This window comes from Anas platyrhynchos, chromosome 10 (assembly GCF_047663525.1).
Source record: "Anas platyrhynchos isolate ZD024472 breed Pekin duck chromosome 10, IASCAAS_PekinDuck_T2T, whole genome shotgun sequence".
NCBI classification, from domain to species: Eukaryota; Metazoa; Chordata; class Aves; order Anseriformes; family Anatidae; genus Anas; species Anas platyrhynchos.
In genome coordinates this window covers 560,563-585,000 of record NC_092596.1, presented here as the reverse complement: position 1 = coordinate 585,000, position 24,438 = coordinate 560,563, and the positions used below count along the sequence as shown (strand labels likewise).

General features: G+C 41.9%; 3 protein-coding genes across 3 annotated transcripts in view; all 3 read right to left on the bottom strand.

The window, feature by feature from the left end:
* The window catches only part of LOC140003356 (ATPase family AAA domain-containing protein 2-like), a 12,278-nt gene extending 10,640 nt beyond the window's left edge, over positions 1-1,638 (bottom strand). Inside the window, exons 1-2 of the mRNA XM_072043102.1 lie at positions 1,556-1,638; positions 814-1,128 (exon numbers count right to left, since the gene is read on the bottom strand). Of these exons, the coding sequence (XP_071899203.1) occupies positions 814-1,128; positions 1,556-1,589 (349 nt within the window). The 5' untranslated portion in view covers positions 1,590-1,638. The remainder of the gene's footprint in view (positions 1-813; positions 1,129-1,555) is intronic.
* A 4,826-nt stretch (positions 1,639-6,464) lies between these two features.
* LOC140003355 (ubiquitin carboxyl-terminal hydrolase 42-like) lies at positions 6,465-10,163 on the bottom strand. Its single transcript, XM_072043101.1, has 6 exons — positions 10,062-10,163; positions 9,545-9,685; positions 9,250-9,350; positions 8,645-8,786; positions 7,683-7,964; positions 6,465-6,888 (listed from the first exon to the last, which is right to left on the bottom strand). The coding sequence occupies exons 1-6, from the start codon at positions 10,161-10,163 to the stop codon at positions 6,796-6,798; spliced, it is 861 nt and encodes a 286-aa protein (XP_071899202.1). The 3' UTR covers positions 6,465-6,795.
* LOC140003339 (ubiquitin carboxyl-terminal hydrolase 42-like) lies at positions 9,846-17,290 on the bottom strand. Its single transcript, XM_072043039.1, has 7 exons — positions 15,946-17,290; positions 14,109-14,346; positions 13,162-13,362; positions 12,467-12,577; positions 12,205-12,307; positions 11,091-12,000; positions 9,846-10,173 (listed from the first exon to the last, which is right to left on the bottom strand). Exons 2-6 carry the CDS (start codon positions 14,344-14,346, stop codon positions 11,850-11,852), a joined length of 804 nt encoding a protein of 267 aa, XP_071899140.1. The 5' UTR covers positions 15,946-17,290; the 3' UTR covers positions 9,846-10,173; positions 11,091-11,849.
* Positions 17,291-24,438: the final 7,148 nt, after the last annotated feature.

Genomic DNA, 24,438 nt, shown 5'->3' with positions numbered 1-24,438 from the left:
CTATTTCCTAGAGTTCATCCCACCACAGATCTAAGGAGATGGCACAAGGCCCTACAAAGCTGTACTAAGTCCCACTGATGTGTACGTATAAGGTACGCTACTCTTGGTGATTTTTTTCTCCCCCTTAGAATAAAGGAGATTACAAACAATTTCCGCAGTTGCTAAATAGCTAAAAAAAAAAAAAAAAAAAAAGACCATTTCTTTCTGGAGGAGGTTCCCACAATGAAAGCACGGGGATTAAGGATGTGATGGCCACAGAATTCCATTCATCTAGTAAATATCAGTGCTAATTGATCTCACGTGCACATGTATAGTATGATCTACAAACATTTAAATTAGGAGACTGGTTAAAAATGATGATAGCTAAAACAATATTTAGCTTAGACCAGTTATACTTGTATCCTGGTCCCGACATTCTTCAGAAAGGAATTAGAAACATTGACCTAGAAATGCTTCCCCTCCAAATATCTGAGTTTTGATTTTTTAAAGAAAAATAGGTGCCTTATACTTCAAACCTCAAGTCAACCTCTACAAATGCTAATTATCTTAGCTGCCGTCAGAAGCAGGATGCTTCAGTAGAGAACGCATCGTCCTTTACTGTGTATTGAGTCATTCAGGGCTTCCATTTGGCATTTCAGTTTCGAATCCAGAATAAAACCTATGCGTTATCTTCCAGACATGCCCAAAAGAAAGACATGCACATGCAAATAATAAAATTCTACCATCATTATGTCTGAAAGGTTTAAGTTGATTGCACAAACCACAAGTTTTTGCTTTAGCAGAATTATAAAGAAGTGGATGCTGTGGTTATACCTTGCTGTCGGTCCTCCTTTAGTGCGAGCTGTGCATGCGGGAAGATCTTCTGCACAACTTGTAAAATATTCGCTCCTGATCTTTTAAAAAGTGGCTTGAAAATGGGTGATAGTGCTTGTCCGGGTGAAGCCACGATCCTGTTTGATGCCGGAACAACCTTCTTCAGAGCCATGAAAAAGTCCTTTGCTTTTATTTTAATAGAATTAACGTCTAGTAGCAACTTCTCCCTACTTGCATAAATCTGAGGAGAGCATCGGCGTAGAGAGCACAGCGCAGCTTCAGTACATAAAGATTTGATATCTGCACCACAGTATCCTAACAAACAAAAATCAAACATTACATCAGTCAAGGCCCAGGTTTACAACATGCAACATTTAAACAATTTGTAATGCCAAAACCAAACAGGTTAACAGGGAATTCAAAGTGCTACCGCTCTGCAGGGAAGTTTCATGTTGCTCACTGCCTGATATCCTGCGCTTATGCAGCTGAAGCAGACTCCTCATCAAAAACTATACTCTTGAGGAAGATGCCCCAGAACCATTTAACGTTCTCAGACAACAAAAAGAACGACAACAAAGAGTAAATAGATGAAAGCATCTAACTCTGATTGCTATGAAGGCGTGCCAGCTGCCTCGTTGACTAGTTGTGCAGCAAGGCACAAGAGCTTGGGTACTGCCTGGTACAAGCTAAGGTTCTTTACAACTTGCTCACAAGCAAGAATCCATTTTGGTTTCAGTCTTACCAATGCATTTCTCAGCTAGTTCATCAAGCAACATGTCCGGTGGCTTAGGGGTCCAGTCACGAGTATGAATCTTGAAAATTTCTTTTCTAGCCTGGAAGCAAAATCATTGCGTTTTAGCTTGTCCCAAGTTTTCCTTAAAAATACCAACAAGAAACAAACAAACCAAAAAGCAAACAAACAAACAAACAAACAAACAAACAGTCCTCCCTGAAAACCCCTCATCTATTAATACGCTTTTCTTACTTGCTCAACTTTCAAGTATTTTACAGTTATTTAATATACACTCTGCATTTTCAACCAGGAAATTGAATATTTCTTATTTGTTATACTGAACTTTTTCTAGGAACCTACAATGAAAGAAAAGGCATTTATAGCTTCAATAACAAGTTTCCAAACTACGAGACCTAATGACCCAGAGGAAAATACTGTAATGAAAAATTTATCCAGAAACATTTCTTTGTTGTCCAAAAAACTTCTCTAAAACTTAGCAAGCTTTCATTGTGACAGTCTCATTACTTCATCACATTTGCTTTTCAGTCAGTAAATGCACAGAAAGCACTTCTGGCACAATGCTTCAAATTGCTACAATTACTATAAAGAAGAAAATAATTATGACTCAAACTACTACCACTGATCCGGGGCACAATCAAATGCAAACACGTCCCCTATACATTCAGAAGTGAAGGATTGAGACCAAAAACACAACTTCATGATGAAAACGCCCAAGTGGACTAAATAATTAAGCAAACAGGTACAACTTTGCAGTGTCTCCACATATCACTCTTTTGTTCAAGTTGTCAATTATTTTTTTTTCCTATAAAGTTGGACTTTGCCATGGTAGCACTAACATTCAATTTAAGTTCTCACCTCTTTATTTGGCAAGTTGAAGAGGAACTCTCTGCCAAAGCGTCCTGGTCTTCGTAAAGCAGGATCTATAGAATCCAGTCTGTTGGTAGCTCCGATTACCACGATCTCCCCTCTGTTATCTGTGCCATCCATAAGCGTCAGAAGAGTTGAAACAATGGAACTAATAGAAAAATATAGTTTTTATTTACTGGTTCAGTAAATTTTGTTACATTCCACATGACTTTCTTGATGCCGGAACAACCTTCTTCCTAGTAGTCATTCAAAAGTGGGAAAAAAATAGTCTACCAAGTCAGGTTTTTTTTTTTGGTTTGATAATACATCTGCAGACTGGTAAGTCATCAAGCACTTCAAGACTGTTTGAAATAATCTCTACATTAATGGAAAAGGAGTACTGCACACTTCTGCTCAGGAAGAAAATCACGGAAAATGTTCCGTGATGTTCCCTCGTGCTTTGGTAATGCTCTTTCTCAGTGTTTTTAGTCTTGTCCTTTCTACCTTGGCATCTCTCTGCAATAGCTGAGGAGGAAAGCTTTTTAGAACTACATTCAGTGTCACACTTGAGAGAGGAAGTTTGCCGCAATTTCTCACCAGGCTCAGAAGTCTCTTTGCCGTACAAAACATTTTCATTAGAAATGAGGTCACGTTCTTTTGATCTTCTTGGTTTCTCCTTGTCTCCACTGTCATCACATTGGTACTGTGCGAGGTATTCATCCTTCCCAGTAGATTTCGGAGGGTCCGCGACACTGCACAAAATAAAATCACATTTCTCACTTCTGCTGAAGGACGTGAAGATTAACAGTAAAACCTTCCAAAGGCAAACAAACAAACAAAAACATCCAGACTACAGGAACACTCGCAAAGATATGCCATTTAGAAACCTCTCCTGCGATAAGGACACCTTCTCCAGCTCCCAGAGAAAGTGTTTTTCCCCTCTTGCTTCTGAAGCCATTGCACTAAAAAAGCACATGCATCTGTCTCCCTCCACATGCTGCTGCTCTGAATAAGAGCCAGAAGATTCAAAACCACCCTATTTGGTCTCCCCACATAGCCGAAAAAAACACCAGTTGAAACAGAGTTTTCTACCTCTCTCCCAAGAATTTACATTCACGTATCCTGTGACTGCAAAAATAGAAGGCGGGGCTCAGGAGGAACAGCCAGTGTTGGAAATGAAAAAAAGCAGCCTGTTTCTTCAGAGTCTTAAGCCTATTCTACTAGGAAAACAAAACAAAACAAAACAAGAGGAGAGGAGAACAACAGCGGGAAATTTACCTATTCTCCAGGTGTTCAATTGCAAAGCCTCCGCTGGAGGATCAACAGCTGTGAATTCAGCGTGCTTAGGAGAAATCAGATCTACGTCTGAACCACAACTATTTCAGCAGTATCACTAACTTATGTTACTCTGAAGAAGCAGTCAGCACCGTTTCTATGTTAGGAAATAGCTGAACACAGTCTGTTATTCACAGGAATTATTCAGGCAGGCTTCTTTAGGAAGGCTGGGTTTCACTAGAACATTACTAGCCTGTAAGCCTCATGGCATCACCTTCCATCTTGACTGCTAAACCTCCTTGCTCCCTACTATCTTCTTTGCCAAGATACAGCTGTCCACGTTTACTTTTCCTACTTGGCTGGACTGAATTTAAGAAGGGATCTTGCAACTCTTCCTCTTGTTTGCCACTTAATCATCACACCAAATGAAAACTATTTGCCTTTCACCTCTTTATTTCAGGCATTCTTTCCTAGTGGTCATTTAAAAACGGAAAGAAAAAGTCCATCAGCTTTTTTTTTTAATATCCAGCAGACTGTTAAGTCACCAAGCACTTCAAGACTGTTGGAAATAATCTCTACATTAATAGAAAAGGAATTCCTCAAACACACTGCGGCCGCTTACCTTTAATACACTCGTTGGATGAGACGGAGCTGTATTTCTTGCTTTCGCCTGCACTGGAAGGCTTCCCTTCCTTGTAAGGTTGTTTACTGCTCTCACTTCTGCATTGCTCACATGAAGAGCCATCTGGAGGATGGGATTCTTCCTTCTTCTCCCGCGTTATCTTCTGGAAATGAGGATCTAAGTGTTCCAAGGAGCCTTTCACTTTCCTGCTGGTTCTCTTTTTTCTTCTTTTTCTTCTCCTTTTTCTTCTTGTTTTACGCTTGGGATTGGCATTGTCAAAGTGGAGCACACAGAAACACAAATCGTGAAGTCTGAAAGAAACATGCAAGTTTAAAAGAGAAAAAAAGATGTGGCACTTGTTGCCTATATGAAACTTTATTTATTTTACCACAGGTGATGATTTGCAGCATGTCAGCTATTTTGTGGTACTTTGTGCACACGCAACTTACTTTAGATGTAGCAAACTTAAGCCCTCAGATTGGAGGGCCATAGGTCCTGGTTTGTACACAGATCATTAACAATGGCTAGCTCTGGAATATGTGCAAGCAGAAAAAAACTTTTAACCTAATCCAGAATGGTGTACGGATGTGTTTCCAACTATGTGGTCCAAAGCTAGTGCTCTGAAACAATTCAGCAATAGCTTTCCTATCTTCACTGATCAACCTAACAACATGATCCCCAGCCAGCTGATGCTATCTAAGTAACTTAGAAACTACCAGAAAAAAAAAAAAAAGAAGAAGAAAAAAAGAGAAGAAAAAAAAAAGGAGAAAAAAAAAAGAAAAAAAAGAAGGAATACATGAGAAGCACCCAGAAAAGAATTAGGATAAAAAATGCGGAGTATGCTGGAATCCTTGCTTACTTGGAATCCTTCTCTCCATGTTTATCCTTAGACTTCTTTTTCTTCTAGAACTTGTGATATTTTTGCATTTTTTTCACCACCTAAAAGCTCCTTTTCTATCTTTCTGTCTTTCCTTTCTATTTCACTTTCACTACCTTCTGCACGGGTAGATTTTCTGTTTCCTTCTGTTTCATTTTTCTGGCGACAGTTCTCCAAATGAGCTGACACAGGTGGAAGCGCATGTCTTTCACGAGAATGTCTTCCAGAATGTTGCTGAGATACCGAGCAACGATGCAAGTCTGCTCGGGGTGTGCTAAAGCGACGTCCATCTTCATCTCTCAAGAGGGAACCGTGAGGCCATCCACTTCTGTAATGATAATGCTTATGTGACCTGCCGTAGTAAGTTGCAGTCCATTTGTCAAAGGCTGCATCACCGTGAGAGAACTTTCTCTCTCTACTGTCTCCTGTCGCATGAGGTGAATAGTAATCATTGTAATAGCTACATCTTTCCCACCTCCGTGCTTCATCTCGATAGTATCTTTCTCTGCTCCAACTTCTTTCCCCTTTGGATCGGTAATATCTATTGCTACCTTGTTCTGATCTTCCTCCGCTGCCAGATCTGTACTTTGAATATTTGACTGCTCTTCTGCCATTCTCAGGGCTGTTTCTTTCACCAGGGAAAGATCTGCACCTGCTTCCCTCCCAGTGCTCCTGCTTGTGACGCTTTTGATGAACAACTTCCACGCTCTGAGAACACCTCCTCTTGCTGGAAGGACCTGCTTTTTGACTCTCCTTCTCTTCACTAGGAGCATGTTCCCTCTTGCTTTGGTAATGCTCTTTCTCAGTGTTTTTAGTCTTGTCCTTTCTACCTTGGCATCTCTCTGCAATAGCTGAGGAGGAAAGCTTTTTAGAGCTACATTCAGTGTCACACTCGAGAGAGGAAGTTTGCCGCAATTTCTCACCAGGCTCAGAAGACTCTTTGCCGTACAAAACGTTTTCTTTTGAAATGAGGTCACGTTCTTTTGATCTTCTTGGTTTCTCCTTGTCTCCACCGTCATCACATTGGTACTGTGCGAGGTATTCATCCTTCCCAGTAGATTTCGGAGGGTCCGCGACACTGCACAAAATAAAATCACATTTCTCACTTCTGCTGAAGGACGTGAAGATTAACAGTAAAACCTTCCAAAGGCAAACAAACAAACAAAAACCTCCGGACTACAGGAACACTCGCAGAGATATGCCATTTAGAAACCTCTCCTGTGATTAGGACACCTTCTTCAGCTCCCTGAGAAAGTGCTTTCTCCCCTCTTGCTTCTGAAGCCATTGCACTAAAAAAGCAAATGCATCCGTCTCCTTCCACCTGCTGCTCTGAGAAAAAAGGCATAGGGGCGAGCGGGGAACAGCCAGTGTTTCTCCAGACAGTGGAGAAAAATGGAAAAACATTCTATGAAGGAACACAAGTTCTCCTTGAGGCACCAACCTGCATCAGAGTGATATGCTCAGTGCTGATCATTAGTTCTGTTCGTAACGCTGGACATACAGCATGGAATTGTACTAATTTAAATCCTTCCATTAAATACTATTAGTAGACAGATAAAACCGTAACGAACTTCCATAAGGTCTTGTCTTAATCAGACTGTGCTCATTTTACCTCGTTTCCTCTGACAAGCTGTTCAGCTGGCTGGCTGTGAGGGACTCCGTGATGATTTCTCGATTGACTGAAGGCATAGCTCCAGGCATCTGCAATCAAAACGCACAAGTCAGCAGACAAAAAAATACTATTTGTAGTAGTACTGAGGACTAGTCTTGTCAGAATTTCTCCATTAAATGGTAAGCAAGACCGTTTTGAGTTGTATGCATTATCTACACTTCAAAGATAACCCCAACTCACCTCCCAAAATCTACTTTATGAAACTTAGGAATTTTTATCTCAGCTGAGCTTAAGTTGACAAGTTGTAATGTAAGCTCTGCAAATTCTAATGGGATAATACCACAAAGTCTTACAATCACATTTGTGCTGTGTTTTCTCAGTATTTCACCTGAATTAGGAACACAATAAACACTCCCGAATACATCATAGGTGAGAAATTCTCGATGGAGCAAATCTATGTTTCAAGCAATCCATTTGTTTTAGAAAAGAACATCTCAGAAGGTTTAACAGGTTCAACTCGGCAAGTGGAATCATCAAGTTTCAGTCCGTTTTCTTTCGATTCATTAACTAACCTAATAGCACCATTTAGTGAATCGGTTTTTGGCAGCTCATGCTGGGATCTTCCTTCGTCAGCATTCTGACAGGAAGAACCGGAATGCTGCAATGTACGGACTACCTTTCCAACCAAAATTCCATTAGAGGACATTGCATTGCAATTCCTTTTAAATAAGCCCTTTGACTCCTCCTCAGATTTTCCTGAAGATTCTGCACCGTAAGGGACTGTGTTATCAGAGCTGAGTTTAGGATTTTCATTCACTGTTGGCTCCACAAAAATCTCATCAGAAACTTTTTTGCTTGTTTGCATTTGCTTCATTTGCATTACCGAATTTGTAATTGTGGATGAAGGAACAGCCTGGTAGAGATCTTCGTCCTCCGCAGCACTGCTAAGACAGTCAGGCTGTGACACAGTCCGACGAGCAGGCAATTTATTGTGAATACTGGTGGTGATCTTCTGTTTTCTTGACGGATCAGTAATTGAAGGCCTGGTAATTGTCTGGTTTTGAACACAGGCCATCGGTGGTGCTGAAGATGGCCTTTTTAGGGTGACACCAGTGGTCTTTGCGTCCTCTTTTATGGATCCATTTCCATTTAAACGGCTTGAATTCTGTATTTAAAAAGAAGAAATGGCAAGATGGATTAACGCAAACACTGCATTTAACATTTTGAAACACAAAACTCTCCTACTGAGTATTTCTACAAATGGTCTTAACACCTACAAAGAAAAACACACTGCCCTTTAAAGATAAATGCAAGTCCAATAAGCGTATTCAATTCCTGCTTTTGGTTTACAGCCGATTGGAATCAAATTAACATCATCTTTGAAAACCAGCCAAACAACTTAACATTACCTGCTGCTATTCCCAAATATATTTATTTTCCCCTTTAAACATACCCTGAAAAGCCTGAAGTAATTGTTCTGGTGCTCAGGAATAAGACAATTAGTTTTCCCTGTCTTAGCTAAAGTGACGACGATAGGAAAAACAAGTCCTCTTTTAAATGATTCGAGGATTAGTACACTCTGCTTAAATTGTCAAAGAGCGTAGCTCTCTGTGCTTTAGAAAGCTGTCTTGGAGGTATTAAGTAATGGAGTCGCATGGCTGCACAATTTAGCAGTAACCACTGTTTGAATGACTCTGGCTGTAGCATGAAGGCTGTGAAGAAAGCTGCAGCATGGGAAGGAAAACAAAACTAAGATGCTGAAAACCAAACAAAAAACCCCACACCAAACCCCAAACCCACTAGCAGTTTGGTGCCGTTACCTGCCCTCCCACTTCCCTGAATTACCTTAATCATATGAGGAAGAAGTCGTGGTCCCATAAATCCAGCCTGCTTACTATTAGCCCCCTGCTGACCAGGAGGGAATGAACAGGGATAAGATGGTGCTGGCAAGTAAAACGCACGTTCTCCAAGTGTCAAATCATAGCGCCTTCAGAAAAGAGCAGTGATCGGAGTTTAGTTTTTCTTTCAGCCTACTCTTGGATTAAATCCCATCCTATAATTTTAGAGGAACAGTTCATACGATATGGAAGCCTTCTCTACAGAAGGCTTCGCCAAGACTACAAACTGAAAAGGAGAGAACAGTCTTCCTACTAAGACTATCACTTTCAGAACAATCATTCATTCTTACACGACAGATGACCTTCATTTTTCTCCTTCTCTAAATTAGCCAGCTACAGGTAACACATAGATAGCAATTTACACAAGTGCTGCAGTTTCAGGCCAAGCAACAAAAGATAATAAATGACACAGAGAATTTCAGGTTAGACAGAACTGAATTAGACAAATAATAATCTTTCCCTGGGATAGCAAGAAAAACACTTGCAAAACAGAAAAATATCAATAACAGGAAAGTAAATCTCTTCTGAACACATGTTAAGATTTGTTATTACCTGATATAAAAAAGTATGTAAGCTTGCTGACCAAGAACTCTCTTAATGTCAGTACGGACTACTTTAGCATCATTCATCTGATACCAAAGTCCATTACCAGCCTGCAAATAAAGACAACCATTTCTTTAGGTGAATTGCACGTGTTCCAAATGAAATCACGGATAGGAACAAAATACACACGTGTCAAATAAAAATATAATGAAATCTTTTTCCCTAGAAACAGTAGCTGCTAGTCACGCTTTCACTGGTTTGCCAGCACAACCTTTACCCTGTTAGAAATGCTGTTGACTTCTACCTTTACATAGCATATATAGTGTCCTGAGTGACAGCTGACACCGTGATGTACCAGCACCGCGTATAAGGCATAGAGCAGTGGTTCTCCCCTTGACTGTGACATGTAGGCTCTCAGGTCCAAATACTCCGGATATTTCACCACCTAAAGAGAGACCAAGAAGATAGAAAATTATCCCAGAGTACTTCGTGGACTAGCCAGAGAAAAACACTTCCAAAAAACACAGACTAGAATTTATTTCTAGAATATATTTCTAGAAGATATTTCTTGATTCACTACAAATAAGTCTTCCCATAAACAATGTTTAAGACTAGAAGTTGCAGAGAACTGTTTCCTGATGAATCAGCCTTCTCAGAGGAAAGCATATGCTTCTTGTCAAGCGGGAACTTTATTGATATTAAGAGAAAGAATAAGCCATAGTCGTTAGTCTACAATTACTGTCTGAAAATATAAACAACTTTCAGCTTTGGGGGATGTCCCATTACACAATGATATAGTTGCATTACAGTGGTAAATATACCTTGTTGATCTTTCCACCTGTGAAATCTGCAAATCTTTTCAGTGATATTGTGAGAACCTTGGAAGAACGGTGTATGGTAAATCTCTTGGATGCAGGAACCATCTTATTACACCTTAAAAACAAGCAGAGATAAGTGTTTGAAGGCATCTTCTTTTTTCGCCCCCAAAACAAACTCGTTTTAATGTCTCACGCATGCCTATGCTATTTGAATGACATTTACTTGCATAATAGGTTGGTCTTTTTTCTTTTCATAAACCCATGCACTGCGTGTCAGGTTTGTTAATACAGTGAAGAAGGTAAATTCTCCCAAAACCCCGGGCATAGCAGGAACAGGAATCTCTCACGAAAGGGTATTACCAGGTTGGATGGCAAGGTACCATTTCTTGGTCTACAAAAGTGGCTATTTGAACTCCAATCCTGGATACATTCTTTCAGCTTTCAAGGGAAATACAAATAATGAAAGTGGAACGAGAGAGCCTTGGTCCCCAGGACTAGAAATTGCAAATAATCTCCAACATAGGTCGTCTATCAACATCAAAAATACAACAGAAGCACATGGTCATTCTACAGGAGGGAGACATTTAACAGTAGGAAGTCTTCATGTACTGAGCTTGTCTGGAAAGACACTGAAACTGTCTGCCATCCTTTGAAACACAATAGTTCAGTTTGATACATTGCCCGCTCCAAGGTAGGACCTACAGTGTAAGCAGTGAAAATTAGCCACTAGCCCAGAGAACAACGGAAACTGGGCAGTTTACATCAAGAAAAGTACTGTCGAGAGCTAATAAATAGAAAGAACAAAAGTATCTCTTTTTGAATTCTGATGGCAAAATACGAGCCAGAGAATTGCAAACCCATAGGGAATGCCTCTGAACAAGACTTCCCCCCTCCAAAGAAACAAAAATCCAAGTGTTTTATAAACTTCCACAAAACTCGTAAGTAGATCCAAAGTTTAGAGGTAGTCCAACAGAGTCATGCAACATATAAAACTGACATCTAGGATTAAGACCTAATTCGTCAAAATCTTACTCGCTACATTTATAGCAATTCTCTCCACCCAGCTCTTCAGGTTTCACAAAGAGTTCCAGAGCTCTGGTAACAGATGAAACCGCCTAGAGGAGCGAGAAAGAAGAGCGTAAAGTCACCGTAAATTCAAAATTCCAGAGACGTACTAGTAGTTTGTAAGAGAATCTTACTAACATACTCCAGCGATCTACTATGAGCACTGTGAAGAAGGAGGCAGAAAGAGCATGCTCAGCATTGACCTCACCTGGAAGTCATTTGACTTCGGAACAAATACTTTTCCAGTAGCCTAGACAGCACCTATAGTGTGCTTTGTCATCAATACTGGGGACAAATTCATCAGTCTAACAATTAGATGTACATTGGGGTAGAACAACAGAGAAGTATGACAGCATTATAATTTTTGCAGAAAGAGAATTCTTTCCCCTTAAACCCAATGCAAATGTGGAGACTATTTACATGGGTTCCACAGAAGGACAAAGTCCAATCCACTTCCTTAGCACCACCAAGCTCTTACGTTTTAACATTATATGTGGTTTGGTTTTTTAAGGTAAACAAGTTTAATTTAGAAAGTTAGGCATGTACTTAAACATCATGAATTATATTTAGAAAACATCTTACCTTTATATCCAAAGTGATATCAAGAAATGCCTCATACGTATCCGAAACTGCTTTGCAATTCAAGCACTTCACTGGAAGCAAAATATAAATGCTTAACCTTATGTGAAGGAGACTAACTGTCCAAATTCAAGTTGTTGCCAGATACTACTTTAGACAAACTACAGACTGCTTTACTACCGACAAAAGACACAGATCAGTTCTAAGGACAGGAATATTTTTTAAAGTACCTCTCGATCTTAGAAATCCTCCAAATATTTGATGAATGATGGTGGTAGCTTGAGAAGATCTGTCCAATCTGGAAATAAATTATAATCAGACCTCAGAAGATTTAAGGCGCAGAGTTAACTCTTCAAAGAGTTTTATGAAAACTAAGGATGATGTAGACTTTCGTTGCTGATAGTAAATAAGGCACTAAAAGGTGCTAGAGATCATTTTTGATAGTAAATAAAGGACTAGAAGGTGCTAGAGAATGTATGAAAGTGAACTTGTTTATGCTTACTCGGTGCTTCCATTCAAGCACGCTTCCTGCATAGCATCAACAGTATAGCGCAAGAACTCGTGTGCGTCTTCTTGACTGCCAAAACGGAAATGTTGTCCTATTCCTAAAGAAGAAGATGATAGTATTCACCTCATTTAAAAATGAAATCATTCTTCTATTTCTAAAATCTCTCTTCTTTCTAGTGTTAAAACCACTTATACACATCAAATAAGTATTTGAAGATTACAAGCTATCGAAAAGAAACACATCTGAAGCCACTTACGACTGAGATTACTGATAACATGCGTAGGCTCGATGGCATCAACAGTGCAACGCAGGGCCTGGTTAATGTGAGTCTCCATTGTGCACATCATGCAAAAATCTTGTTCACGACCTGAAGAGTGAAAGAAGAAAGCATCCCAGTCCAGCAAAATATCCATAACTACAAACAAACATCTAAGTAAAATTTAAACTATAGATACGATATCCACTCTCCTTGCTACATTCTATTCTCCCAAGATGCCAATGTCCCAACAGTCTTGTAACATTTCATTTCACACAACTTTACAGAATAAAAATATCCACTAAGCCTGTATTCAAATGCATTTTGTGATGAGAAATCTAAAAGACTACTGCAAAGTCACATTTGTAAAGGCTGACAGGAATGTGAACTCCACAGGCTGAAAAATGTATTACTCTCTAAAATTACTACTAAATGCATTACTGTCCAATGCACTTCATTATTCCCACGAAGCAATAAATGATCCTTTAATAAATACATAAATAAATAAATTCATTCATTAAACAAACAGTGCATTAATTGCACTCCGTATGCTATTCGGAGCCCACTGCTAATACAGTGCTCAAAGCCAGCTTCTACAGGTAAAATCAGGCAAATAAGCTTGTCTCAGAATCACTGCTGTTCTTTCACCTTCAGAGCTGTCCAACAGATTTGAAATACTCTTAGAAAGTACTCACATGACTGGCCGTGCTCGAGAGAAAGCATGTAATTGGCAAGTGGGGGTGTGTAGGTCAAACACTGTAGAGTAGCATTAAGAAAACATGTGTTGCCAAGATTGTACAGGCCAACTCCAACACTTTGTGTTTCTCGCCAATCCATACAAATCTTCTCAGGTGGAAAAAGAATGCTCTGTGGTGGAGCAATTCCATCATTAACGACTGCAAGAAAGTTAAATTTAAAAAGAGATTTTGTTTGTTTGTTTCTAAGGAAGGTATTTAAAAAAATACTATTCTGCAGGAGCACCTAGAGGAGCTAGCTACAATCCAAGCCAGAAGAAAATTATTGCAGACAGCTTTAATACCGCCAAATTCAAATTGGCTGGTCAACACAATGTTTTGGGGAAAAAAAAAAAACAAAAAACCAGCTTTCGTCAACCATTTTAATTTTTCTAAGGCAAGGCTAACTGCCATTCTGTTTGTAGTACCTAATGCCAAGTTCCTCTCCATCTATAATCTTTAACCTGATTAACTCAACTACTGTTTTTTTCCTTATTATAACTTAAACCACAAGCTTAGACTTGAAATTATACGGAAAAAAGGTAAAAACTAGTAACTAGGAATGACGGTACCCCTACAGATACCAGATCTTTTCCTGAGCAATGTTATCATTCAAAAAACGTGTGAAAAATGGAAGCTGTGAATAGCAACAATCAAACACTTTTCTTTGCAAAACGGAAAAGACATGGATGAATCTGTGCATTACAAAAAGCTCCCCATATTTCTCTGTTGACTGTAAATATATCAAAATTAATTTCTGTAACATCAGTCACTTCAGTTGCCTTAGGGGATTCGCTTTTGAAGTCTTTGTTCACACTAGTCCCCTTCTCTATCAGTGCAACAAGTAAGAACTGCATTTTCTACTTTTGCTTTGAAGAAAATGGAGTCAGGATAAAGCTCACACTTACTTAGATCTCTTGGGGCAAAAGCCTTAGATTTTTCAGATGATCTACAGTAAATAGCACCTCCACGTCCTTGGGCCACAGAGACTTGGCTTGAATCTTCTGCAGGCGGTATCTGGCCCCAGTTTGCAGTGCGTGACATCAGTATTTTAGTACTTGGTTTCTTGGATTTGCCAGACCGCCTTGAAGAGGGCTTTTTAGACTTTGAAGATTTGGGCTTCTTAACTACGGTCATTGTTGACATCTGCGACAGAGACAGAAGTTCTGGTTGACGTAAGAATATCAAGAAGCATTCCAAGAAGAAAAGAATAGCAGAAGTCCTGTCACTTAATCTCAAAGAAACAGCCTTAAGAACTAAATCGCTGGTATGAATGATTTAAAAAGAATCCCCAAACTAAACACACAAAGTGAAAATTTCCATCTAAACTCTATCGGTATTACTTTTAGCTTCTGCAGAACTAGTGGCTGATGCCATTTCTTTCACTTCTGTAGGATTTTAATCCATTACAACTCTGGAGTCTTTTTAATATAAAAATGTAGAAGACATTCTCTGAGGGGAATCAGTTATTTATTGATTTCCAGAGTTGCACAATTATCTGTTAATTATTACCTATGATCTAATAGATAATTGTTGCAATTATCTATTGCTGGCGTTAGTAATGGAACACTATTACTTCACTGCCTGCGTTTTTCTGTTTCGTGTGCACAAAGGTACCCAGAACTCACTGCTCCTTTTCTTCTGTCTTTCCAGGGATCGCCCTCTACCTCACTGTCTACTGCACCAATCATGAGGGGTTTGTTGTTATTCTATAATGAGCCTAGCTTTTAAATACACCTTTTCTGGGCGTCACTTTGTGATAGCAAGTTAATTTGTGAGGGCTCCTCAGTCTACATCATGTGGTCGCTTTTTCCAGGTGAAAAAGCGGAGCCGTAAGTGGCAGTACACTAAAGCCCTGGCATGTTGAGATCCAAGAAGAGAGATGTTTGGCCCTCCTTCTCACTCCTGGGAACCATATACCTCAAAACCCACAGAGGATGGGCTATATCTCAGAGAAATCTTGGGAAAGGAGAGCATGAAGAGCACGTTTGCAAATTTATTTCTCCCTGGGCTTCTTCTGCTTCTCCACGAAATACGAGTTTGAATATAACTTTGGCAGCAGTACTTCTGGTGTTTTACTCCTACCACATTTAAAACTCCTACAAAAAACTGAAACGTTAGACTAAAAAGCAGCTCTTTCCGTTCTGCTTTGTAAAGTTGCACGTTTTCCTCATGCAAAACAACAGGGCAATGCAAGCTAGAAACGGAAATGCTGAATGTAAAACAAAACAAAACAAACCTCAGCCCTCCAGGACAAAAGCCAATAACTGCTACAAAGTCCTTTTTAAAATGCTGATTAGGTTTCAAGGTGATACCGCTTTAAATAAGCATAATTGTGTGTCCGTAGGCAGAAGCATCCATGACAGGATGAACTTCTATACTTCATGTTTTGTTACTGTCTTACTGTAGCACACAGGGACTTGTTACCTATAGGGAAACCACTAACCTAATGGAGCGTTTAAAACATAAGCTAGTTTGTTATACCAAAATGACTGAGAGAACAAAGCATAAAGTGCTTTCAGATTTCTAGCACGCCTTGATTGCTATCCATTAAACTTCAGACACGTTAAACAAAACACAGTAAATAAGAAAACTCCTAGTCCCACAGCTGGCAAATTATGTGCAGAGGTTGTAACTAGAACTTTTTTCCCTTGACATTTTACATTTAAGATTGATTTTAAATCCATTCTATATACACTTTCCGTTCCTGAAAAAACAATACGCAAACCTGAAAAATGCATTTACACGAGAAATGAAGTCGTCCTTGTCCGACTGGAAGACTAAGGTGACAGCTCCTGGGCTCAGGGATTTTCAGATAAGCTCCGATCTTCACCAGTGACAGCTCCTTTTTTCGGATTGAAAGAGAAAATGTTTCAGCAACACACTGAAAACACACTTAAGGGACAAGAAACAAAATTAAGACTGTAGTGAGAAGGAGAAAAGAAAAACAACACTGGGGAAGAAAGGAAAAGGTAAAGGAAAAAGGAAAAAGGAAAAAAGCCTTGATCTTTATACTGACCAACGAGATAAGCCTTACACATTTTTAAGTTTATTTTTGACAACTGATTGAGGCGTTACCAGGTATTAAGTACGATTCAAGAGCAAATATTAACACTAGAAAGAAGAAATCCGATCCACCACCACTGTTTCAAAATACATCCATTTCTAATGTGGAGATAACGTCTCTCTGACAAGGTAGTAGAAAAACTGTAAATACCGACAGAGCTTCCTCTCCCGATGTTCCATATACATACCGATGCTGTTCCTACACCTACGCTCTGAGCATAAATTTATGTTGACATGAGTATCGGGTGTTACTCCTCTCTTTGTTTGCCTTGAGAGACACACCTCTTGTCCACTGAAAAGTAAACTCAAGATTCCAGATCAGTTAAGACAGTTGCTATCCCCCCATTCAGAGTTCTGCAGCAGCACTGTTCAGATGTGTTTAGCAGTCTCTTTAGAAAATGTTATCACTTAGGACCTGCTTCTCAGTAGGTACACGTTTGGCCTCCGCTTAGCAGAGAGTCAATCCCAGCTTAAGCTTTCGTACAAGAGCCCCTTCACAAAACGGACTTGGGCCCTGACATAACTGAGCTTAACCTTTAACCTTGAAGCTTCCTTAAAGAAGGAAGCAGCACCCAGGCCAGGAAATAGAAATTAATCGTCACTTTACCCTGAAACGCAGTGAGCTATTCTGTGCTGGCAGGATTGCTGCCGGGCTGGCCGACGAGGCGGCGGGCAGCTCCCCGGGGCCACAGGGCCTGTCACAGGGAGCCGCCGGAGGTCTCCAAGGTCCGGGAACAGCGGCAACAGCGGCAACAGCGAGGACAGAGGGGACAGCAGCAACAGCAGCAGCCACCTCAGCCAGGGCCGTCTCCACAACCGCCAAAACGGTCTCGGAATGCTGCCGAACTCGGAGCTCCAGCGTGACGCCTTTTGAACCTGGCCGCTGGAAGGACCTGCTTTTTGACTCTCCTTCTCTTCACTAGGAGCATGTTCCCTCGTGCTTTGGTAATGCTCTTTCTCAGTGTTTTTAGTCTTGTCCTTTCTACCTTGGCATCTCTCTGCAATAGCTGAGGAGGAAAGCTTTTTAGAGCTACATTCAGTGTCACACTTGAGAGAGGAAGTTTGCCGCAATTTCTCACCAGGCTCAGAAGACTCTTTGCCGTACAAAACGTTTTCTTTTGAAATAAGGTCACGTTCTTTTGATCTTCTTGGTTTCTCCTTGTCTCCACTGTCATCACATTGGTACTGTGCGAGGTATTCATCCTTCCCAGTAGATTTCGGAGGGTCCGCGACACTGCACAAAATAAAATCACATTTCTCACTTCTGCTGAAGGACGTGAAGATTAACAGTAAAACCTTCCAAAGGCAAACAAACAAACAAAAACATCCAGACTACAGGAACACTCGCAAAGATATGCCATTTAGAAACCTCTCCTGCGATTAGGACACCTTCTCCAGCTCCCAGAGAAAGTGTTTTTTCCCCTCTTGCTTCTGAAGCCATTGCACTAAAAAAGCACACGCATCTGTCTCCCTCCACATGCTGCTGCTCTGAATAAGAGCCAGAAGATTCAAAACCACCCTATTTGGTCTCCCCACATAGCCGAAAAAGACACCAGTTGAAACAGAGTTTTCTACCTCTCTCCCAGGAATTTACATTCACATATCTTGTGACTGCAAAAATAGAAGGCGGGGCTCAAAAGGAACAGCCAGTGTTGGAAATGAAAAAAAGCAGCCCGTTTCTTCAGAGTCTTAAGCCTATGCTACTAGGAAAACAAAACAAAACAAAACAAAACAAAACAAGAGGAGAGGAGAACAACAGCGGGAAATTTACCTATTCTCCAGGTGTTCAATTGCAAAGCCTCCTCTGGAGGATCAACAGCTGTGAATTCAGCGTGCTTAGGAGAAATCAGATCTACGTCTGAACCACAACTATTTCAGTAGCATCACTAACTTATGTTACTCTGAAGAAGCAGTCAGCACCGTTTCTATGTTAAGAAATAGCTGAACAGTCTGTTATTCACAGGAATTATTCAGGCAGGCTTCTTTAGGAAGGCTGGGTTTCACTAGAACATTGCTCCGCAAGTCCCTTCTATTCCTTTTCCCCTTAGAATCTGGGGATGTTTCAGCTAAAAAGGAGGGCAGAAACACTCTCCGTAGGTCTCCACCATGTAGTAAAACAGCGCTGTGTACCTGGTTAACTTCTGCAGCCAGCAAAGCATTGCTATTTGCAGCAGTGCCCTGACCCCAGCCTCTTGCTGAGCTCCGTCCTGTGCTGCTCGGATGCTCCCGCTGCTCAGACACGGGGGCTTAGAGAGCCACCGGGCCAGCACAAGCCCCCGAGCTCACTGTCAAACTTCACTTTTGGCATCTTTCACTTCACCATCGCCGCCGGACGAGGAGCCCAGCAATGCCTGACGCCGCTCCGGGCTCACCTAAACGCGGGGCAGGAAATTCAGATTCAAAGCTGCGAAGGTTTTTCTTAGTGAAAGCATGGAATGAGTGGCCATCGGTGACTAACCTTACAGGAAGGCATTCACTTTGTGAATGCTGCAGTGAGTGAAGAGTGAAGGCGTTTTCTGAGTGACCTAAGGAGAGCCCTCCCCGAAAAGCAGGACGTTTTATTGTCTATGTAACATCTCCTTTGAAGGCTCGAGCATGAGATACACCAGGTTTAAAATCTCAAGACACGGATCTGCCACCACAGAAGCAATACATTTCATCTACTAAGCCTAAATACCGTATTTTGCCTCCTCTGTAGGTTTAAAAAAACACGGCCACGCTTGAAGGAATGCATTCTCAGATATTCTACGTATTTACAGTGCTTTAATTAATACCACAGACATGTTGTGCTGTTGAGGGGAATTTGCAATTACATTTTCATTTCCAACCAAACGCAGCCTGACACAAATTGGGAGCAAAAGGAACTAATCATCTGGAAGCCGGGATATGCATCATTCGCCATTTTCTAAGAAAATGACAAAAATATAAAACCCCAGCAGTCTGAGAACGTGAGCGCTGAGGTAAAGGCCTGATCAAACAAACGCGCACAACTATGATTTGTCCTTTTAACTCAGCAAAAGTCTGCAAACTGCCATGGTAGCAAATGAGGAGAAGGAGCTGGTATTTACAGAAGTTGCAGCTGAAGATTCAGATAAACCATTCGGGTCGATGCTCCCTTCCTGCAGGTTTAAGCTGCGGTCACATCGCCTATTTCAAACCCTTTTGATTTCTACCAGTCACCCCAGATCCCACCTATTCTGCACGTTTTCCAATCAATGAATTCGCTACATGATTTCTGGGGCAGAAGAGCAGGCCTGGTGAAGAGGAGCATGCCTGGTGCCATCATTCAATCAAATCAAAAGCGTCCAGGAGAAGCCCGGGGTGTGGTACTCACAGGGAATGTTTGCGAGCGGCCAAGTTCAGCAGAAGAGAATAGGCAGGACTGGAAGCCCAGGGGAACGAGATGCATCTGTTGTTGCAGGCAGCCCCAGCAAAATGTTACAGCTTCACTAGCCTGGGGCATGATCCCCCCCTTCCCTTTTCACAGCCAAGTACAATATTAGCTTGCCTTTTCTTTTTTTTTTTTATTATTATTATTATTTTTATTTCTTTTTGCCATCGTCAGGCTGAGGCCGGCTGAGAATATTTTGTGTCTAGACTAATAAATGTTTGTGCAGATTTTACAAGAGCGGCTTATGGGAACAGAATCCACTTTTTGTTTTCTGCTGGAGGAAAAAAAATAAAATAAAAATAAAGGAGGAGCATTAAAAGCAACCAAGCACCCCCGTGCATTTGTTTGAAATTGCATATTACGGTGCTGCCATTTTATGTGCAATCAATACATAATTTGGAAGAAAAAAATGCTTTTAAAATTCAGAGCTATCCCTGAGCAGCTAAGGTTCTCTTGGAAACTGAAGGAGGAGTCTGAAATTATTGTTCTTTTGTTTGCCTCCCCCAGTGGGAAAGGCAGCACACAAGTAGAAACCACTGTGCTTTGAGGCAGCATGAATCATTAAGAATAAAGATTCCTCCCCCCCCTCCCCCTCCAATTAAACATGAGATATTAAAACTGAATCTAGGACAAAGGTAAACTAAACAGACTCCTTCCTTCCCAGGCAGTCAGTGGGTTAAATCAAATATCAAAGGGGCAACATCAACCTTATAACTTCCTCTGCCGAAATTAAAAAAAAAAATAAAGGTAACTTCTATTTTGCCTGCCCCGACCCCAATCGCATCGCCCGAATGGGTGCAAACTGCTGGGATATGTGAGGGCCCAAGCCTACATTTTCCCTTTTTCGTATTTGTTGGAGGAGGGCGGGGTATCTCCAGATGAAATGGCTGACCGAGCTTTTTATTTCCTCGCTTTGGGTGGAAATGACTGAATCTTTCCAGGCAGCGGAGCAGTGCTCGACCGGCTCCCTCGGCCTCCCCGCGTGGGAAGAGCTCTGCCGGGAGCAGCCCGCGTAACCCTCAGATGCCAGCCCCATCAGGATTAGGTCCAGCAATGGGATGTTGGCTCCTCTAAGTGAGGACGCATCCTCTCGAAACACATACACAGAGATTTAAATGAGATATTCCCAAGAACACCTGCCTATTCTTTCAGCACGTGTGCAAAGAGTAAATTCATTTTACTTCATTCCTCTTTTTCTCAACTCTCCCCTCCTTCCTCTGGAAGGAAACAGCCAAGCAATATTAGCAGGGCCTTCCTTTTCCCCTGGTGGAGTCCAAGAACGCGAGAACTGAGAAAAGCGACTTGTCAGGAATCAAGTTTAAGAAGAGTGTTTGTGGACTGCGAGGTAAAATACCGGAAGCTGTAATCAGAAACACAACTTTTAACTAAAAAAAGCTTCTTTCCATTGTAAATTATTCCAGTTAGTGAAATAACAAATTAGTTCTCTGCTCAGCCACAGCCTCCTCCACCAAATTTAAGTAAAACCTGCAAAGAAGTCGAAGTTGTAAAACATTTGTCAGATGCAAGGGGCAGCGTTGCGTGGGTTAGCATCACGCTCAGATGCCCACAGTACCAACAGGTGCTTTCTTTCCAGAGGCACTGGCTCCTCCACGAGTTCCCCGCACGAAGAACTGAAGAAGCTGCAGGCAGGGTGAGCCTTCCTCAGTCCTCATCCTCACAGCAAGGAGTACTGGGGACGGGGAGCTGTGTTTCGGCTTGCTAAGAAGCAGAAACCCCCCGAGTTTTCAGACGGGCTCCGCTCAGCTCCCCTTGTGACTGCTGCTCGGGACATGACCCTGCCTTGCTCAGCACCCTCGACTCCAGCAGGTGCTGCTGCTGGCAGCTGCCCTATGTATACAAAAAAAGAAGAAACCAACACAGTATTTTCCTGCTTTTAAGTATATCCCAAAGATTTACTAGGCATTGTGACGTTCTGCAGAAGCCCAAAGCTGTAACTAAGGTTTGTGGGGTGTAGAGGGGCTGGGGGCTAAACAAGGCCAAGAAGAGCCACATCTCCTCCCCGGTTGTCTCCCCTGTACTCTTTTTAGGACATCCAGCATTCCCAGATCTCGTTTTGTCCCAGTGACCAAACAGGAGCCTGGCACTCATGCACTACGCCTTAAAACCTCTACAAACCGTGCGCCTAAGTCACAGCACTCATTATAAGCCGGCAGCTCTTTCTGGTCTCACAAACTATATGTGGCTTGAGAGATGCTCTCCAGATTCAGGGCGCTGAACACCTGCAGCCTTTGCCATAACCATGACAAAGTTCAGGAGCTCCCTGCTGGCTCCAAGGCTGGCTCCAGCAGCGGCTTCAAGCTGTGGGTCAAGAAGGCCAAGACACCCAACGAGAACCTGCAACACCAAGTGGCTTTCTGGAACGGCTCCAAACACAACTGGAAGCCTGTTGGTTTTTTTGGAAGTGAGCTCTTGTGGACCTGTTAGGTGCAAGCAGAAGTCAAACTCTCAAAGCATGTTTGCATCATTAAGCTCTCCATGATCTATCTCCAAGGTCTTCTAAGAGCTAGTAGCAACGTGGTCAGAGTTCTTGCCTGTTTTTCCCTTCACGTTCTTCCACGTCAGCAGCCCTGTGCTCCCTTTGGGCTGACTTCCAGAGCTGGGTAGAAAGGATCCCCTGGAAGCAGAGATGCTGCTTTATGCAACACCTTGCAGCTCACTGCACTCTGAAGGGTACACGAAAAGAGGTGAGTGGTCCTGGTGTGGTTCCTTCCAGCTCTCAGAAAGGCAAGAGAACTGGAAATGAACCATCAGCCAAAGGGAGGCACGGCGCAGCCTTACGAAATGCCATCTGGCTGCTACAGGATAAGGAAAGGAGGCATTTTTGGTGGCTCCCATCTCCACAGAAAAAGAAACAACTATTTATGCAGCAGAGTGGTTGGAGTATTTCAGGAGGCCCTGAGCTACCCCAAAAACCAACAACGAAACCACAAACCAAACCGAAACCAAACCAAACTAACATGATGGACTGCAATAAAAGATGAAAATCAGAATTAATACTACCAATGACAATAAAGATGTTGAAAACTTGAGTCATCACATCCCTTGTGTAGACTGCAGGAGGAAGCACCTTTAGTGCCTGATGTGACAGTGTCAGAAAGTTAATTAATAACACCACAAAACTGGATTCCTGTGAGCACACACTCGGCAAAGGCGATACAACCGACAGCCGGACTTGAACACTGATACTGGTACCTGACTGGGAAACAGCGAGGAAACAAAGGGAGGAGGGGAAACCGTGCTATCCTGAAAATTGCATCACTTGTTTACAAGTCACCGGCAACTCCGAGGCAAACCATCTCGGGCATTTATGGATCAGTGACCTCACGTCTCTGGCACAGGACGGAGAGGGAATACCGACCGCTATTCACAGAAGGGAATAGCGCGTCCAGGCCCTCCTGCACTGCGCCAAATGTGGTCAGAATGTCCCCTCCCCTCATCACCCCAAAACTTATCACATAGGACTTCTATTAAACAGACCCCAAAGAGCTCGTTCTGTCAATTTTGCAACAGGCTCAGCATTTCTCAAAATTAGAGAGGCTAACTTCATAATATACAAAAATACTGCATCTGGCACAGGGGAATTCTCAGCTAGACTTCAGCCTTGAGACAAAGCGAAACTGACCATAGAAATAGAGATTGGCCAGAGCTCAGCCACAAGAGAGTATGCCTCCGTTATATTTATTATGTGCAAACAGAACTAGAAAAACAGTTTACACTGACTTGCTGCTTTAGAAGTTAGTTCCATAAAGATGGAAGAAATTCTCAACTCAAACTTGAAGAAAGCATCAGACTTCAAAACCAGTCGTAGATCTTTGAAGTAAGACTGTTATGAATTCAGAAGTCACATCCAAACAAAAAGATCATTTATATTAATGGTAACTAGATTAAAAAAAAATTAATCCTGTCCCTCAGGCTTTGTAAGTGACTGGGGGAAAAACAGCGCAAGGATAGTAATAAGCCTAAGTGAAACACCACAAACTGCTAAGGGAAGCAAAAGACCCAAAGAAACAGCCTTTTTGGTACATTAGGAACAAAAGGAATCCTAACAACAGCACAAAGTCCATCACTTGACAGAAATTCTTCAGCGTAGAGAAATTTACAAAAGGCAGAACCGTTCAAAACCAAGCTCTAACAGGCTCCAGGGACGCATGGACACGCAGCAATAAACATCGGTTTTCCCAGTAATAACCAGCAGAGATAAATGACGACAATTACGGCTAGCAAACGGAGCGCTGGATGCAGCTGAAGCAGGCACAGGTCATCGAGGGCTTGGCAAGAGAAGAGAGAGCCCAGGAGAGCCACAAGAAGCATTCAAGGAGTAGGAAAGCCTCACAAAGAGAATGCGTGCCCTACCTCCAAGTGTTATGTCTCAAACTTGTCTTTGTTAAACAAGCACAGTGCACAGGTGCTTTACGGAAATGCAAAGGGCTTTTTGGCTGAGGAAAGCTAGTAAGACTGCCAGCCTGAAGTTAGCAGTCACCTCGTTTAGAAAAAATGGCACCTCCTTCTAACGAGCTCCGGAGAACCCAATTAACAGCGTAACTGGAAGAGGCTGCCTTGCTGGCAATGTTTCAAGATGGTAACAAATGGGTTTTCTACATAATGTCTGCTTGTTCGGGGAGGTTTGGACTTACAGCCTATGGCATTTAGGTCCTGGGGTTTGCCTCATACAGGTTGTTCTCCACAGCTGGACCAGGTTCCTCAGAGCACCCACCAGCTCCTCGTGCGTGAAACCCCTCTGAGCAAACACCAACACAGCA

Coding starts and splice junctions, on each gene's coding strand:
- LOC140003355 (XM_072043101.1), bottom strand. CDS start 10,163: ATGGTTCCTGCATCCAAGAGATTTACCATACACCGTTCTTCCAAGGTT. Junction 9,351..9,544: donor ACTATATATGCTATGTAAAG/GTAGAAGTCAAC, acceptor CTTTATTTGCAG/GCTGGTAATGGACTTTGGTA. Junction 6,889..7,682: donor CATCCACAATTACAAATTCG/GTAATGCAAATG, acceptor TTTTGATTGCAG/ATGCCTGGAGCTATGCCTTC.
- LOC140003339 (XM_072043039.1), bottom strand. CDS start 14,346: ATGTCAACAATGACCGTAGTTAAGAAGCCCAAATCTTCAAAGTCTAAA. Junction 12,308..12,466: donor TGTTATCAGTAATCTCAGTC/GTAAGTGGCTTC, acceptor CTTCTTCTTTAG/GAATAGGACAACATTTCCGT. Junction 12,001..12,204: donor TGCTTGAATGGAAGCACCGA/GTAAGCATAAAC, acceptor ATTTATTTCCAG/ATTGGACAGATCTTCTCAAG.